General features: G+C 52.4%; 5 protein-coding genes across 5 annotated transcripts; 3 read left to right on the plus strand and 2 right to left on the minus strand.

Annotated features, from left to right (window-relative positions):
* Nucleotides 1-671: 671 nt before the first annotated feature.
* ACET3X_005152 (uncharacterized protein) lies at nucleotides 672-2,925 on the plus strand (the record flags this gene model as incomplete). Its single annotated transcript, XM_069451325.1, has 3 exons — nucleotides 672-951; nucleotides 1,003-2,513; nucleotides 2,581-2,925. 3 exons carry the CDS (start codon nucleotides 672-674, stop codon nucleotides 2,923-2,925), a joined length of 2,136 nt encoding a protein of 711 aa, XP_069307196.1.
* Nucleotides 2,926-3,915: 990 nt separating this feature from the next.
* On the plus strand, nucleotides 3,916-5,344 carry ACET3X_005153 (uncharacterized protein; the record flags this gene model as incomplete). The annotated part of the gene is made up of 3 exons (XM_069451326.1): nucleotides 3,916-4,522; nucleotides 4,697-4,766; nucleotides 5,203-5,344. The coding sequence occupies 3 exons, from the start codon at nucleotides 3,916-3,918 to the stop codon at nucleotides 5,342-5,344; spliced, it is 819 nt and encodes a 272-aa protein (XP_069307197.1).
* Nucleotides 5,345-5,658: 314 nt separating this feature from the next.
* Nucleotides 5,659-8,360, minus strand: ACET3X_005154 (uncharacterized protein; the record flags this gene model as incomplete). The annotated part of the gene is made up of 4 exons (XM_069451328.1): nucleotides 5,659-6,181; nucleotides 6,237-6,419; nucleotides 6,765-8,253; nucleotides 8,339-8,360. The coding sequence occupies 4 exons, from the start codon at nucleotides 8,358-8,360 to the stop codon at nucleotides 5,659-5,661; spliced, it is 2,217 nt and encodes a 738-aa protein (XP_069307198.1).
* Nucleotides 8,361-8,805: 445 nt separating this feature from the next.
* ACET3X_005155 (uncharacterized protein) lies at nucleotides 8,806-10,267 on the plus strand (the record flags this gene model as incomplete). The annotated part of the gene is made up of 3 exons (XM_069451329.1): nucleotides 8,806-8,858; nucleotides 8,909-10,021; nucleotides 10,075-10,267. 3 exons carry the CDS (start codon nucleotides 8,806-8,808, stop codon nucleotides 10,265-10,267), a joined length of 1,359 nt encoding a protein of 452 aa, XP_069307199.1.
* Nucleotides 10,268-11,574: 1,307 nt separating this feature from the next.
* Nucleotides 11,575-13,917, minus strand: ACET3X_005156 (uncharacterized protein; the record flags this gene model as incomplete). Its single annotated transcript, XM_069451330.1, has 2 exons — nucleotides 11,575-13,826; nucleotides 13,875-13,917. 2 exons carry the CDS (start codon nucleotides 13,915-13,917, stop codon nucleotides 11,908-11,910), a joined length of 1,962 nt encoding a protein of 653 aa, XP_069307200.1. The 3' UTR covers nucleotides 11,575-11,907.
* Nucleotides 13,918-17,999: the final 4,082 nt, after the last annotated feature.

The raw sequence follows: 17,999 nt of genomic DNA on the forward strand, positions 1-17,999 counted from the left end.
TTCCCCAATAGTCGCGGCCCTGCACGCTTCTTCAGCGCTACCGCCCTCAACACTCTTCTCCGTCCCTCCTCTTCAACACTCGCCGGGCCCATTGCAGCCAGAAGACCCTTTTAATAGGACTGCTGCAGCCAAACGAAGTGCATCTTGGTTTGACACACGGCCCATCAGCCTCTCCACTCCACCGCCGCCTCGCCCACGGTTCCTTCCCAGTGCTATATCGTAAGAGCGCCCGCCGCTTGTTTATACGGAAGCCACCGGCCTCGCTGCCATACTGCACATACTTTCGGTCCTTCGAAAGCCTCACAATCGTCTCGATTCCCCCCAGATCGAGCCCATCCGCCAACTCCGACGTCATTGCAGCTTTTGCTAGCTGCGACCGCCCACGTTGCAACCTTTCCCTACCCGCTTCTCTCCCCAGAGCGAGCTTTGCAAGCCGCTCGTTGCTTCACCTATATCTGTAAGCTAGCCCGCCCCACGACTATACCAAGCGGCTCGCATCGCATCAATTCTGCGTAGCACGGGACCCTGTCAGTCTTTTCGCCGTGGTGCCTTCGCTTACACTCCTTCGCAGACTCCTCGTTACAGTAATTCTTTTAATGCTTTCAAAACACTGAAGCCCCTCCACAAACACCCTTTCGACCCGCTTCCTCTCACCCCACGAAGCCGACCGAATGCCTTACACGCCTCCCTCCCAGCGGTCGCCGGCCTCGTCCAAGACTAACAGTCCCACCCTGAGCCGGAACCACTCCTACGTCGACCAGTCCCCCCGCTCGCCAGCCACGTCGCAACGCCCTTCCCTGCCTCGCTCCGTCTCATCAACCTCATACTTGGCCAAGTCGCGTCGGTCGCCGTCTTCTGTCACCAACGACAACACCGCCGCTAATGGCCAACAAGGAACCGGAAGCGTAGATATCAAGTCTGACGCTAGCCGCCATGGTCCTTCAGCTAACGGTAGCCTCCGCCCGTCTCCTCCTCCTGTGAACGATCTTCTGATTCCGTCAGGTGCGATCACGACTCCTCCTGATTCCTCGGACGATGAAGAGCGCGGTCGTAGCATCGGAGACCTTCGCGAACTCCAACAGGCACTCCAGCACATTGACCAGAAGCGGATACCCTCGCCTACTCGCGAAACCACCGAGAACGCAAAGCAGGCAAGGCCACAGCCTCCCGTCACCATGGCGCGCACACTATCCGCCGAAGCACGCAAGATTGCACACTCACGGTCTTCCAGCGAAATCATGCTCTCACAACACATGATCCATCCCATCAACACAGAGACAATCATCAGCTCATCAGATGGTAGCGATGCCGAGGACGAGGAGCTGCGGATAAAACCGCCGCTACTACGCAAGAAGTCTGGCGAGCTCGTCAAGCCTGCTCTTCGCCCCCCGTCCCGCCGCCGCCCCTCAAGCATGCCTGGTACCCCAACCTACTCTAAAGCAGTCCACTTCAACGAGGACATTGAGCAGGTCAGGCACTTCCTCCAGGTCGACCGGCCCATTGCTGTCAGTGCAGGCTCTTCCCCCGTTGAGACCTATGACAGCGAGAGCGAGTATCCTTTTGGCGAAGATTCGCGTTCCAAGACACCTGAATGGGAGATCAAGCTGATGAACTTCCCTACCCACGACACATATGAGAGGCAAACAGCCCCCGTTCGCGTGGAGCGAATTTTCCTTGCCTCTGATCACCAGACACTGGTCGGCAACATCGCAGTGGCTAACCTATCCTTCCACAAGTTTGTCGTGGCTCGATTCACACTTGACTACTGGAAGACCACCTCGGAGGTGGTTGCTGAGTTCAACCAGGACGTTCGCAAGAAGCAGAAGGAGGACGGTTACGACCGATTCAACTTCAACATCAAGCTGGCTGACCAGGCAAACCTCGAATCCAAGACTCTGCTACTGTGTGTTCGGTACCAGGTTAACGGCCAAGAGTACTGGGACAACAACAACTCGATGAACTATCAGGTTGACTTCTCAAAGAAGGTCAAGCAGCGTGAGAGCAAGCGCCCGACTGCCAGTCTCGGCGCTGTCCCTCGCAGCCGGCACTCACCTTTGGCTCCCCGCCCCCGTTCCATGCCTGCTGCTTCCTTTGACGATGACTTTGGTCACGACAACGAGACCAGGTTCCAGTTTGGTAGCGGTCGTGCCATCATTGCTGAATCACCCAACTCGTCGATCAGGCTCAAGCCAAGGAGCAAGCGTAGCAGCATCTATACCGCCCAGACTTCATCTCGTCCCCAAGTCGCTCAGGCTTTCGCCTCTCGCTACGACTTTGGTGCCTCGCTGTCGGCTGCTCTTTCCACTGCCCAGACGGCACTTGGTGATCGCAGCGGACTCAAGGTAAACACCCAGGGCAAGATGAACAACGGTTACTTTGATCGCCCGGCTCCTGCTGTCCAGGCGCCCGCATCTACTGCTCCTATCCCTGGTACTCGCCCCGACTCTCTGACGCTTGAGAAGCCCGATCTTCAGTCTGCCGAGTACAACGAGTTAATCCAGAAGTTCTGCTTTGTACGTTCTCAACCTCCATCTCAGCACCCTGGTAGCTTGGCCTAGACGGAAACTGACTCGCATCCAGTTTGGCACACCTACTGGCAAAATTTCTCCCAACGTCACTACGCCTTCGACAAGGAACACACATAGCGACGGAGCCCAGGACTACGTGATCAGCCACACTACTGGAAGCAACCAGTCTTCGGCTACAAGCAGTCCTCCATCGCCCTCCATGCCACTCATGGTAGACGGTGCGAGTGACCTTGTCACCCCTCGGAGCTCATCACCCTTCATCTCTCATCAGGCCTCGTCGGGCCCTCTTACCGGCTACTCATCCGAGGATCAATACACCTCTCAATATCAGTATGCCTACAACATGCCAAGCGGCGTCTTCATTGAGCTCAGCCAAACACCTCAGGCTTGCGTTTAAGAAGTCACTGCATTACCTGAATTTGCGGGGTACTTGCTTTTCCCGCGTAACGAATCTCTTTGGACACGAAGTACGCTTACGACCTAACTGATGGACGAGTGGAGCGGATGTTTCTGGTCTGCCGGCAACTGAGCGCTCACGAATCTTCTTCACCACGGTACGAAACGTTGTTGTGGGCCAGCGACTAGCGTTCCTCGCGACGTCTTGTTAGAGACGATCGCCTCATCCAGCATAATCCGGACGGCTCCTTTGCAGCATCTTCCTATTGGCTTTCTTGCATGTCTTTTCCACCGGCGTACATTGGGTCCCATTATGGCGTTCCTCGATCATCTTTATCCTTTTCCTCATTCTTCCTCATACCATAGATTGGTGTTGTAATGCTCTATGAGCTACCCCACTCTGGTTTCGGCGTTTATTGACAGTCGCTTCTGATCTGTGGGTTCGCAAAAGCTTGGGACGGTTTTGCATGTTGGAGCGTTTTTCTCATCATTCAATAGGACTCGTTGATCCGAATCTTCGTACATAGGCGGTAGGAGCGGCAAAGAATGCGAGCATGTGGTTGTCTAAATTGTGTCGATTGTATTATCAAATGTGCGATATCTTGTTCGTTCGTGTGTGGGGTTTGGAAATTTCATCGTTACTCGGGTCGGGATGATCGGCGTTGAAAGTTGTCGGAGAACAACGTGGACCTGGGAGTCTATATAGCAGTAAATAAAAAAAAAACATGTCAAAAAACGCTTACCCTTATTTCACGATGTATCCACCTAGGCGCACCTCGTGAGCATGCTCTCTACCGCGGATTCTGAAGCTATTGGTTCTGGATCGTGACTTCCTCAGCCATGTGACCATGGTCTAAGCTCGTTAGCGTCCCTGGGACCCTGAATTATCTTCCACAGCTGCACCCGAGCGCGTATTCATCCACGACACAAGCGAGTTGTGTCCCAGCCGAGCCGCATCGTGGTCCCGTGTTCGTCGTGTTAACGTATCACGATGTTTTTCTTCGGTAGCAGGAAAGTGCCTCCGCCGCCGCCCGTTGTACCGCCGCCTGTTCCCCGCTCAGGTCCGGAAATCGACGCGACGACCGTGATATCGCTCTTAGCTGTACTCGCTCTCCTCGGTGGCGCTTATGGTGCTTCGATAAAAGTCCTGCCGAAAACGACGACCCTCAAGATACGCGTGCTTTTCATCTGGCATCTCTTCGACGCTCTAATCCACTTTGTGTTTGAAGGCTCCTTCCTCTGGAATTGCTTCTTCGTCACGTATTCGCTGCCCACCTCTTTCTCTGCCGCATCGCGCAACCATCCTCATATCACCCTCTTTACTCCACCAGATGTATATTGGCTGGGCAGGCAAGATCTCCTTTACGGAGCAAACTATGGGACGGGTCCATTGAGTCGGTTGTGGCAGGAGTATGCAAAGGCTGACAAGCGATGGGGAGGTACGGATCTAACGGTGGTGGCTCTCGAGATACTGACTGTGTTTGTTGCGGGCCCGTTGGCATGTTGGATTTGCTATCTTCTCTCCAAAGACGAGAAGAAAGGGGTGCTGAAGAAGTGGTTCTGGATGATAGTACTGGCCACAGGGGAGATATACGGAGGTGAGTCACAAACACTTTCATTACTTTGTTCCAGTTAATGCGGAACATGTGCAAGTTGTGGAAGCCATTACAATTGGTGAAGCGAGATGTGGGCCCGGCCCGAGGATTGTTGAGATGATATGAAACTGCGTTGTTGCGAGTATGTGGCTGACACGTGGTTCACCGCTACATTAGGCTGGATGACTTTCGCGCCTGAGTGGCTGACTGGAAGCCCCAATCTCGACACAAGCAATTGGATGTATCTGTAAGTTCATGGTTCATGTTTGTCATGTATTCCCTATTCTACACGGTCACGCCTTCTGTGAGAGTTGTGCGAGGGCTGAGTCGCATGCCTGGTCCATTGCACAGCTGCAACTGTCCATCTCGTCTTCTTCATGTGCATCTACCGATGAGTTCGCACACAAGGTAAACACTTTCACATGCGTTGAGTGTGTCGTTCCTGGCCTAAGAGCAGTGATGTGCTGGTCCTGCATATGCGCTGTCCGGCGCACCGTCTCCCGCGGACCCACTTCTCATCTCTCGACCACGACCACACAACTCAACACAACAACGCACAAAACATGCAAGCTGCATATGTAATCACTCCGAATCTGGCGTATTCCTTCCGTCTATCTCAGCAGCTGCCAAGTCCATACACCAATGTAGCTCAGGTTTGATGGTTCTTCACTAACATGCAGCAGTTGGCTGTACCTCACATTCTTCAATGGCTTATGGGTCGTATTCCCGCTCTGGATTCTGTACGAGGCATATCAAGCCATGAGTTCCGCCATGTCGCAGTCTGAAATGGTCGACTTGGTCAACTATCTCAAGAAGGATGACTAGACAGTCGCAGCATGAAAGCGTCCAAAAATTTAGATGATGGAAACACAACGACAAGCTCCAACGCCACGCATGTCCTTTTGGGTGTTCAATCCGCGATCAGACATGCCAAAACACTATTTTCGCAAAGCAGCTCGCAGCACGTTCTTAGCGCTTGTTGCTATCTCAAAGTCATACCAAGTGATGCTCCCTACAGACCAACGCATCGTCTGCTCAATACCTGACATAGTACCTGCTTTCACCATGTATCCATGTCATCCATTCTGGGTATCATATCATCCTTATCTTTTGCTCATCGCACCCATGACCATTTCCCTTCATGATGTATTCCCCAACCCCTGCAGCACCCTTCTTGTTCCCTCAACAATCAAACCATGCTCAACCGCATGAATTCTCTCTTCCAACTCCTCCAATGTCTCTCCCTCCTTCAACTCGACCTCTTGTGTAACGATCGCGTCTCCAGCATCCACCTCTGCAATGACCTCGTGTATCATAACACCGGTCCTCTTCAACCCATCCTCTTTGCCCGCCGTCCACGCACGCTCAATCGCTTTCGCACCGGCAAACTCGCCCGGCAGAGCGGGATGTAGGTTTATTATTTTGACACCGGCTTCGGCAATGGGCGAGAGGAAGGCAGTGGTGACAATGTGCATCCAACCCGCGCAGACGATAAGGTCAGGGCGTGGATGTTGCCCATGTAGGATTATTTGTGCGAGGTCGCGGTCGTATTCTTCGCGGGCCTTGTCGTCTGCATGTTTCTTTTTGTAGGCAACGAGATTGTGGTAGGTTGTTGGTATCGAGGCTTTGCTGGCGCGTTCGAGACCGTATGCTGCTTTGCGACTGTGAGTGTGTTAGGTTTGTTATCGAGGAAATTTTGGATTAGAGGCTGTAATACTTTGATATAACATGTGTTATGCGCGTGTTGGGGAGGGCGCCGGACGCGCATGCGTCAATGAGGGCTTGAAGGTTGGAGCCATTGCCTGAGATTAGGACAGTGAGGTTGAACTGACGGTCTGGCATTGTGTGCATGAAACTGCCCGAGGACTTTACAAGGAAAACTGGTGTGACTGTGTTTGCACTGCGTCGACGCTGTTCAGGCTCGACGTTCAGATTCCAAAATTTGGGCGTGGGGTAGCTCTGCCCCGCGCGGAGATTAGCTTTTAATCGCCGTTAGGTATAGCTTTTCGACCCAGCCGACTAACATTCCAATAGTCTTTGATAGCGGCGCAAGAGCATTTCATGGATTGGGTATACTGCCTAAACTATGATGATGAATGAGATCCCAGGGTAAGGCTTCCATACAGATTGTGGTCTTTGAGACACCCTAGTCAACCAAGAGAGGCACCGCTCTCATTTGGAATACCTTTGAACCGTTACAGCATAATCACGTTACGATCGCATCCTCTTAGAGCTAGCAACTGACCCTTCATCCATGTCTTCCCACTCGTCATCCTCATCATCCTCGACCACAACCGCTCTCTTCCTCTTGCTTCTTGCACCGGCTGCGGGAGCAGATGTTTGTTCCGCGGCAAGACTCTGGCGCTTCTCCAACCCTTCCAGACGCTCTTCGAATTCCTCTTGCTGCGAGTCGACTGCACACTCCAGCTTCTCTACGCGCTCTGCGACATCCTCCATCTGATCCAATGCATCCGCGTTCTGGCTGTAGATTCGGTGCTTGAGGGCTAACCGCCAGAAGTAGTATTTTCTATCGTTCTCGTTGCTGGACTTGGCTTTCCTTGTGATTCGCGCACGATTTCGGTTGTTTGGTGGGATTGTCGATAACAGATGAAGCTCGACCATCCTGTAGAACTGTCTGCTCACAATCTTGGTACTCTTCCGGAGCTCTTCAAGGTCTTTGCCGTTTCCGAGGATTTGGTCCCGCGGAATCGGCGAATCCTTCCTCAGCGATTCCTGGGGAAGGGCTGAGACAATTGACAGGTCTTTGAAGGCGGGAAGTGTACGAAGGTATGTGATGTCGCTGTAATCTCGCATGGCATCGAAAGCCTCGCTTGGATCCTCGACCGGAATCTCGTAAATGAAGGGCTTGTTCACCAATTCGTGGAAGATGGTATCATACAAGCGGCTTCCGAGGGATTGGCCTTGGTATGGAGGGAGGATGAGGAATTGTGAAATGCGTTCCCTCGACGGCGTCTCAAGAAGGTCAAGCTTGTCGGTAAAGAGGAAGGTCTCGGGATCTTGTGTCAGACGAGGCGGCGTGTATTTTTCCGCGTCACCGTTACTGCTTTCGGCTGGAGATGGCAGCTGCTTCGTGGCACGCGCAATTTCGTAGGTGGGGAAGATCCAAGCGCGATACGATGTGGAGAAACCGGCAAGTGTGTATGGGGAAAGCGATGCATCTGACAAAGGTGTCACATCGTACAGAAGGTATAGTGACCAACGATGATGCGTTTCCTCGTCGTCCAAGCCCTCCAATGTCGCGCCGTCGATGAAGAGCAGGTTGAGGATTTTCATATTCGTCCAGATGCGCCGAGCGTCGGGATCCGTCATGGAAGCTTTCCACACCTCATACTGTTTCCCGTACAGACTAAAGGTCTTGATACACTCGCCCGGTGGTTTCCAATCTGAAGACGTGGCGCCAGCAGCATCATCGATAGACTCGGGTAGGTACTCGCGGAACAGCTCCGGTGATAGATCAACCTGGTTCAGATCTGAGGAGATCTTCTTGAGGTCGAGCTCCTGGTCGAAGGATATCTTCAGCTTCGGGTTTAGGTCGTTTGCGCGGAAGTCAAGCTCGATGCTTGGATTCTTGTAGCCGGCGATTGTCTCGTTCTCTTCGATGACAGTGTGCGTGTAGCTTGGGTGGAAGGATTCGTCGAGGATGCGTTCCGGGCCGTTTTGATTGCATGTGCGGTAGAGATTGATGTGGAAGCATTCGTTGGAGTTGGTGACCCCTAGGCAATGTCAGCAACGTATGCGCCGAAGCCATCCATGGCTGCACCTTGGTGTTGGTTAGGGTGCTGGCTGTTTGTAACTTACAGTCGTCGAGATCCAGCTCCATGATGATGACGATGCTTGTCACGCGACTTAGGTCAAGTGGATGCAGATACGTGGGCGACGTGGGCGGGGTGAGTGGTGTGTCGCAGCTAGATGGCGGACAGTCAGCGCGTAAAGTGAAGGAGCGACTAGCGCGACGGGAGACGCGTTTTAAGGCAGCCAGCCCTAACCTACGTCGTTCCCGCCCCTGCTAGTCTAATACCACCAAGCCGCCTCAAGAAAGTTGCGCTATACCACCAACTTGTCCACAACAGCCTCGCACCTCTCAAACTCCCCAGCCCTCACCGCACACAACACTGCCACCACCTCTCCCGAATTGCGACGGCCGACTGATCGAGGCATGGATAGCGTCGATTGAACCGCTTGTCGTCTTCTTCTCTCTTCTGTGCACTCGGCGCATTCTTTCTTGGTAGATCCGCTTAGGGGACGAGACTACACACGACCCCAACATGTGGGACGGACTCTTCATGCTGCTCGCTCTGAGCACCGTCATGGCCGTTGCGTATGTCGCCAGCCGCTACAGTGCACACGACTGAACTCTAACACGCACAGCTCCTTTCTCGCCGGCATTCTCCCCCTCTCCTTTAACCTCTCCACCCGCCAATTGCGCATCATCACCCTGCTCGGCACCGGTGTGCTGGTAGGCACCTCCTTGATCGTCATCATACCCGAAGGCATCGAAACCATGTACAGCGCCCCAAGCAAAGCACACTCGCATAGTGCCCGAAGCCTCCAATCTATCCCATCCGTCACGAGCCTGCAAAAAGAGATACCTCACCCGCCCAAGTTCCCCAGCTGGAAGAGAGCGGACCAACTGGGAACAAGCTCCCTCAGCGGAGGGGCAATCAAGGCCCCGGGCGCCCTAGACATGACTAGCGACAAAGCTGCCATTGACATGCAGTTGAAGAAGATCAAGGACAGCAAGGAGAAGGAGGAGCCTGCCGAGGATCCCCACCCGCAGAAAGGCGGAGATGACGACTCGACAGAAGGTCACAAGGAGGGACATACCCGCGTGCACGCACCCGAAGACGACGAGCCAGCTAAAGGACACGCCGAAGCCAGCCATGACGACGGCCCCAGCCCACACGCATACATCGGTGTTGCACTGATACTAGGATACATCTTGATGTTCCTCGTCGAACATCTGCCAGAAGCCATGGCCTCTACGAAACCAAAGTACCAGCCAATGCACATCTCCTTGTCCAACCTGGCACGTGGTCCCCACAACTCGTCTTCGTTGAGCCTCAACGGAATGGGTATGCAGAGCGCTGCAGTGACACCCCTAGCCACACCTGGCCTGCCCCCACCACCTACCAAGAAGACACCAGCAGCCACCATTGGTCTGGTTGTACACGCATGCGCTGATGGAATCGCACTGGGTGCTTCTTCTACAGCCGAATCCACGTCCCTGTCGCTAGTCATTTTCTTTGCGATTATGTTGCACAAAGCTCCGGCAGCATTTGGTCTCACTTCCGTCCTTCTCAAGCAAGGGCTTTCGAAACGAAAGGCGCGCACACATCTTGCTTTCTTCAGCTTAGCAGCCCCGGCTGGCGCATTGGCTACCTGGGCTATTGTACACATGTTTGGCCGCAATCACTTGGGTGGTGATGAGGGTCTGACATGGGCCACTGGCTGGGTGTTATGTTTCTCAGGCGGAACCTTCTTGTAAGTCTTTCATACTCTACCAAAACTCTCTCACGTTTACTAATTCAACATAGATATGTCGCTATGCACTCCATGTCTGAAGCCACAGCATCTCAACATGCACACGAAGATCCCACAGCAAACGGCTACATGGATGCCTATCCTGGCAACAACAGCATGTCCAAGGGCGACATAAGCATTGTAATGATTGGCATGCTACTTCCGCTCATCACCCAAATAGGGCATGCGCACTCGCACGGTCACTAGAGTACTCAAGGTTAGGATTGCATATGGCGGCGCTTCGCCCAAGCGCTTTTGCGCCGATTTTTATCACGTATAGAATACTGTTGTCGAATTGGTTTACAAGCGGTTCTGGAATGATACCAAATCTCCTTCACCTCATACTTGACCCCTTTAATAGGTACCATCTCTCAGGAAATGTAAAGCCAAGTTGTTCACATGGCCCCCGTACGCAGATCGCCGTACTCGTGTTCTTGCTCCGCCGCCTTCATACTCGGCCTTGATCACCGCCTCGCTTGACTACGTCCAAGCCTTCCGCCTCACTGTTGACCTCCTTTTCTAGCTTCTCTGTAGGCTGCTCCTCACACGCGACCGTTTCAAGGAGATGCGAGCATGCGTTTCTCTTGTCCAAGACGATTTTCATACGACGCTCTCTCTCCCACATGATCACCAGTTTGACAATCCACTTGTCCGCGGATCACTGTTGTCTCACGCTCTGGATATCTGTGACTTCGTATCACGAATACATCGTGGAATCCTCGCTTCCTCACCATTTCTCAATCGTCCTTCACCAAGGCATAGCCTCCGCGCCAAAATCGTTCCTCCTTCCCGCCTGTCTTCTGTCCTCCCACGCCTCTTCCTCATCATCCTCATAACCATGCGTCATACCCCACCTCTTCTTAACCTTCTTAACAGCAAATCTCCCCACCCCCCAAATCGTCGCGGCGAAAATCGTGCCCGCAATGCCCGTCGGCGCCAACACGAACCCTGCCCCGCTAACAAATGTGCCAAAAGCCCCAGCGCCTACCGTCGCCACCAGCGACCCAATGGCAACGTATTTTGCATATCGCACAAGTTTCCAGAACGCGAAAATGATGCCGGAGCGGACGACGCGGAGAAATGCGCGGGTGCGGCGTGAAGATACGGCATTGGGCGCCGTTTTCGGGTCGTAGAGGTAGCGGAGGTTGCGCCGTGTCGAAGCAAGTGCTGAGCGGGATCGCGCATCTATTTCTTGGTCGTGAACATCGGTGGATGACATTTTCAGACGAATTGCGATCAGCCTTGGTGGTGGCGGTGGTGGTAGTACCTAGGTAGTATGGGATGAAAGTTTGCGGTGAAGTTTACTGAAGGAGATGACGTCATTGGTATTCAGATTGAAACCCAAAAGACTACAATTACCAAAATGTATAACGTTAATTAACAGATATGGGAGGCAGTCTCAGGATAAGATACGTTATAATACTCATGCACTCTACTCAGATATGCAGCTGCATGCAGTGAAGCAAGGTGTTCGAGAAACACACCTTTATCGCGATCTAGTACAGTGTCATCCAACAGTGTTGTGCTTGCGTCTTTTTACCAGCACTTTTACCATCTAAATAGTATTGCTTATTATGTCCGAGCCATTCGGACAAGTAAGTAGCTTTGGTTACCCTGGATGATCCACATGAAAAACATCCGCACGTAACAACCGGGCTAATGATGTGTGTTGGAAGAAGTGTGAATCACGATCATTAGTTATACCGATTGACAATGGTCGTTGATAAAACCACGTACAACCTCATATCGCTCTTACAAATCATCCACACAGCCGAGTGCGCAAAGAAAGTATTACCCTCGATATGCCGACACGCGGGTAAGAAAGTGCGAGTCCCATCAGGGCGCTCTCAAGTCTGCATCCGCTTGAGTCTTTCTTCAGCCGCTCTAGCTCGCCGTTCTCTTTCCATTCTAGCTCTCGCTTCCGGCGTCAAGCCCCTCATTTCTTCCTCCCTCAAATCTGCTCCAGTCTTGGCAGGCAGCGCGCCCAAAGACTTGCCCTTGCCTAGCCTCTGCTCCTTTCTCCTAACCTCTTCAGCCTCGCTTTCTTTGCGTACGCGGTCGGCTTCAACCTTTCGTCGGTCAGCCTCGGCTTTACTTTCTGCAGCTTTATCGGTCTTTTCTTGAGCGTCTCTCTTGTCAGCTTCGGCTTTAGTGAGGGCTGTAGGAACGGCGGCTCTCTCCCAGTCCCAAGCAGACTCTCCGAGTTCTGAACGGGCAACGCGGAAAGCATCACGGGTTGCACGGTCACCAGTCAGTGTAAAGGGGGTCCGTGCTTCGTCGTTCATCAGAGTGGGATCGGCACTGGCTTTCGTCAGAAGTGCCAGGACGATGGGAGCAGAATTGAGCGATGCAGCAAGATGTAGCGGTGTCGGTGTGTGGTGGTTGGTGGGGACAAAGTTGAAGTTTGGCGGGACGTTGTTTGTCCTAAGGTAGTTGAGAAGCGCGGGTACTTTTGAACGCTTAATCATGGGTATAATCTGTGAAGTGTGCAATGTCGCAGCCTCTTCTTCTTTTGTTGGCTTCTTGGGCTTAGGTTTCGCTGGGACTGGTGTCGCAACAACCGCTTCTGTTTGGGAAGTATTGAGAGCAGCAAGCGCTGCCTCATCGATGGTGCTCTGCTTCACTCGAGTGAGTTCAACAAACGCACGCATCAACTCTTTTTGAGTCGCTCGCCGTGTACTGAAGGGGAAGCCCCGATTGCGTGGGTCATTGTGATGCAGAACCTGTCCGTCATACGGACCAAAAAGAGTTCTCCGATTAGTCGCGCCGGTTGCGCGTACGAAGATCAGGTCTGCGGTATCAATCATGTTCTTCCAGCTAGATAGTAGCTCGCGGACTTCAGCAACAAGTGCAGTTTCGTTGTAACGACGGATGGACGAACCGGCAGAGTGTGCGTTGCCTTTTGCGTTGTCATTGGCTGATTGCGAGCCTCCTTGTTTCCGTCGTGTAGTGTACCTGTGGAATGTCTTGTGCGCAACTACGGTCGCCGATCGCTCATCGAATCCAGTGTGGTTCTTTCCTATCTTTGGCGCTAGCGCTACTATCATTGCAGCGAAGTGGCCACCTCCTATCATGCATAGGAAGTAATGCGGCCCGATATCTGTGCCTGGTGGCGGGACACCGGCCTCGTTCGCCTTGATCTTCGGTAGTTGCTTCGGAGAAAGCTGTTTTTTGCGCAAAGTTTCCAGAATATGCGATTCATCTTCCTGCTCTGTATTCGAGAAGATTGCGCGATACACGCCTAGTGACATATTGTCGGGTATCGAGGGCGACGTGAACCACATCAACGGAGGCTTGCTAGGCCCTCTCTGCTTCTTCCGCGAGGCAAACTCGTCAAATACGGGATCTGAAATCTTGGCCTGCTTCTTCAATAGCGCACTAAGCGTGGATTCTTTCGCCTTGACCCCATCCTCGTCTTCATCCTCGTCGGATTCTGATGACTCAGACCCTGATATGCTCTCATCCAGATCCCCGATCAGCCTCTCAAACTCTGCCTCGCTTACAGGCTTTGCGCCTTTTATCTTTTGCTTTAGGTTGTATCCGTGGAGGTCTGATCGGACGTGATTGCGCTGGTCCGCAAGGGATGCAAAGCTGAGCCCACAGAGGTTGCACGATGTGGCCTTTGCCGGGCTGCTGCTCTCGTCTTCGACGGTATCGGGAGACTCTTTAACGATCTCGGGTGTTCGGAGTGGTATTTCTTCTATCGGCTGCGCAGGCTGGTCTTTGAGAGCCAGTGTGGATAATAGCTCTTCGGGGAGGTCAAACACTGCGAATGTTAGTGTCATGCGCGCTGGGGATGCATCGGTCGTTTTACCATAGAGAGGACGCTGTAATAGGTGATCGTCTTTTTGCGCCATGTTGAATCGTCAGAATTTGGGGTTGGGGGCTGTACGTTGGGAATGGTTGTGAGCAAGAGATTTGGAGGGGCGCGTTGTAACACGAACATGACGTACATCACAGGAGCCTCTCACGCGAGTCATAGCTCGACGCGCGGGTGCTTGGCGCGTTCAGCCCTTCACCTGCCACCAGCTTTACTATCAGACTCTTGATTGACTGATAGTTCGACGCCAATATACAGGTTCATACAGTGAAGCAAAGCAAGGTGCTTGGGAAACACCCCCCTTTTACCGCGGTACAATACAGTGTAACTCAACAGCGCTGTGCCTGCGTCTTATCACCAGCATGTCCATTGAATCAACACTTCGACGCCAAGGGATTGGGGAAAAGCTACGCATACTCTGCAGCAGCGACTTGGACGAACACCCAACCCGGTTCTACAAAGTCCAACAACTGCAGCGGATCCGGCCCCTCAATGTGGGCGGGAATGGACACAAACTCTATGTTCTGTTCCGCGAAGCACCGATGCAGCTGTGCAAAATCTGGCGGAAAATGTCCCAAAAAAGGCGGCCAGTCTACCACAGCCACTCTTTCCAATGACAGCCTCGAAGGGGCGGTACTAGCGAGATAGCGCAGCATCTCCGTCGGTCCCTCCCACCCTTTTGAGCCCCAGTGTTCTTGCCAGTCGATTTCAAAACTCATCTCCTTGAGTTTTGGTGGAAGTAGGCGCACCAGTTTCGTCACAAAATCAGGAGTGCATTGCGATGATTCATCGTCGTGCGTTATCAGGCCCATGTCCAACGAACGAAGGTTCGACATGCCGGATGCCAATCGGGCTACCTGTAGTACATGCTCCTGATGGAGCATCTGGTGGTCACCACGGATGGAGAGATGCTCAAGCGTTGTACGGTTTAATTTGAAAGCTGCTGCAAGCTGGCCAAACTTTGACAAAAGACTTTGTGGCTGAAAGCCGCGTTGGTCTAAAACGTCGATGGATCAAGTCAGCTTTTTTCTCACTCATTCCTCACAAGGGGATATTTTACCGTTGTTGATGTCTTGTTCGTACGCAAAGCTTTTTAACTGTTTGCAGGCTTCGGTAAAGTATTTCAGCGTCGACACCTGCACAACAGATCGCTTCAACGTGATTTTTTCAACTTGAGACGAAGCTGGGTCCAAAACTGTTGCAAGTGGAATATCTCTGTCCCAAACACGTTCGTGGTCGGTGCGCTCGGGGAGAACCAAGTCCGAAGCGATGAGTTCGCGAAGTGAAGGAAGGAGGAACAAGTGTGCTATGGCTTCCAACGACAGTGGACCATGTATGTTGATGCTTCTCAGATGTAGATACCGATATTGGTTCTCTGTGACCGTCGTGAACCAGTAGTCGCCATCCGGCCAGCAGATTCTATCTGCGATAACAAGCGTACGGAGATTCGGAGTGAACATTAGGAGTATCTCGACGAACTCATGATCACGCCGAAGCCTATCAATATTACATATTGATCTCTCCCGGTGAGACAATTCTAAAGTCTTGATACAGCTGGATAGGACCGCCTGGTTATTCTCAATATCGTCGTGATCGTTGAAGCTGTGCCTCCATGTAATATTCTGGATTCGATTTGCAAGCGTGGGACTCGACCATAGCGTACGCAGCAGAGGCCACGGACGTCGTACTAGGAGGTTTCGGTACAAATGATCGACCGACAGCGTGTACATACGACGGCTCGTCAAGCCTAGGTTGCATATATCCTTGGCGTTGTCGTTCGGCATGCGCTCGATGATGCTCATGATAAGTTCGTTGGGGAGAGCATCAAAGCCATACCTAGATGGGAGGTGAGTAGCCATTTCATCTACTATGCTGTCTGAGTGGACGGTCGGTGGGCGGATACCCCGGCGTCGACGGCTTGTTACGCATTGAAGCATTTGTCCCATGACGCAAAAGGAATTGACGCAAAGTACGATAACAGGGATGAGGAGCTTCCCCGCGTTGGGAGGGACGCTAGGTAATGAGTCGGCTGTGTCAGCGGCAAGCATGGTTTTATTGGCTAGTACTACACTAATACGCACCCGTTCCGTACGAAAACCGTGTGAAAACCATCTAGAGCTTCTCCGGCAATTGTATACATACACTTCTCTAAGCTTAGTTAGACGATGTGTGAGAGAATCAGCAATGTTTCGCAAAATACTCCGTGTAACGAATCCAGAGCCAATCAGGCTCCACGTCTTCTATGACAGTCAGTAGCTCTTGATCAGTCTCTTCGTAGACTACATCGAAGCGCATTCCCCAGCGTTCGTATGCCCGCTTCAAACTGATGACTTCGTCTTGGAGAGGGAACCAGCCTGCAAGCGCTGGCCAATCTACGATAGAGATGCACTTCAATCTGGAGTTTGAGCGAGCCGCGGCTTCGGCCAAGTGCCGTAAAATATCAATGAAGAGCTGTAACTCGGGTTCTTCGCCACGCCTCTCATAACCCCACTGAATCTGTAGGGACTCGAGTGTATCAGGAAATGCGAATATGATGCTTGAAGCTATAACTGATGGATCTCCTGATTGTGTGAGATCCAACCCTCTGAACGTGCTGATATTGCAAGGACCAATATTCAGAGTACGAAGTTTTCCGAGAACTGGAACAACAGTGTGATGACAAAGTGACGACATCTCTTCATGCGTCACTGATAAGTCCATGCGTAAACATAGACTTTCGAGAGAGCTGTCTGGACCCCAGCACAGGTTTCCGATCCATGGGAAAACAGACGGCTGCATCCCGGGATGCGATGCAAGTTCGTGACAGACATGCTCGTAGGTGAAACTCTTGAGTTTCTTAAGTTTTCCAAGAATTTCTACTGCAGAAGGAATGTGCAGATCCGATTCCCGTATAACCAGAATTTCAAGAGACGAACCGCTCGCCAATCGTCGATCAACATAGTATTCGCCATCATCAGCCCATGAGAAAGCCCTGCCAGGCTCTTCGCGCATGTCGACGGCTTGTGTAAGACTCAGGATGCGTATGGACGGCAAAGTCAGAAGAGGCACGATATTTCTCAGGCGTAGAGGACCGAACACAGTAACGGATCGAAGGTTTTCGAAACTAGATGGGTTGGCAGCCACGCTTTTGAACCAGTAACTGTGGTCGTCCCATTGCCATGCGTCGCGTACAGTAATTTTCTCAACCTTGGGCGTAAAGAACAAGAAGAACTCCAGATACCACCAATGAACTTCAAATTCGGAAGAGAAGCCTATGAAGCGTCCAGGCAGGTCTGTAGATAGCTCTGTAGTGTCCAAGATGGCTCCAGAACTCCTCAGTATGTTGGCAAGGGTATGCCTATCGCCTAGAGGAAGGCACCGACGTCTAGATGATCGGTTCCAGTAGTTCTGATACCAGACCACCTCTTTGATGTATCCCACAAATTCATGGCGTTCGTCTGGAGGCGACAGCACTATGGTGCGCAGAAATTGCTCTGGGGCGTAACCTGGAAACCTCTGATAGAGTCGACCTTTCGTAAGACGACGGAAACGCGAACTTGTCGCATACAAATTGCGCAATGTCAAATAGTCGTCTGTGCGCAGTTGATCTAGAACGAGAAGGATCAATTCGTCGGGAAGTGTTCCCAGGCTTGGGCTTGGTGCAGGTATGGAAAGGTCCATCGGTCCGCAGAGGGGTAGAATATTGGCGGGCGAGAAGCCAAGCAGTCCGACCTGTATCACCAACAAAGTATGCACCCGAAGCGGCTGCTAGAACGGAGATATAACAATACCGTAGTGGTAGTGGCAGGGATGTGGAAGCCGCCCGCGCAAGCCCTTTCCGCCTGCTCCATGGCGGCTCGATCTGCAGGGGTCACGCTACTTAGGTAATCAGCCTGCCACCATCTTTCACGCCGTTGGAACAGCTAGTCTCTCATAACACCCTCCAATTTATGAAAGTGCTTTACGCTCTCGTGAATGCTCAACACTCACATTACTCACTTACCTTCCGAAAGACGGCTCTACGTTGGCCCTGTCCTAACGCCCCGTAGAAATCTCAACGCCAAGTAAGGCCCGCATACGCCCATGTCAAGCTGACTATTGCCTCTGCAACGCTGAGGCGCAGCGCACAGTGGATTCCTT

The sequence above is a fragment of the Alternaria dauci genome, chromosome 4 (assembly GCF_042100115.1).
Source record: "Alternaria dauci strain A2016 chromosome 4, whole genome shotgun sequence".
NCBI classification, from domain to species: Eukaryota; Fungi; Ascomycota; class Dothideomycetes; order Pleosporales; family Pleosporaceae; genus Alternaria; species Alternaria dauci.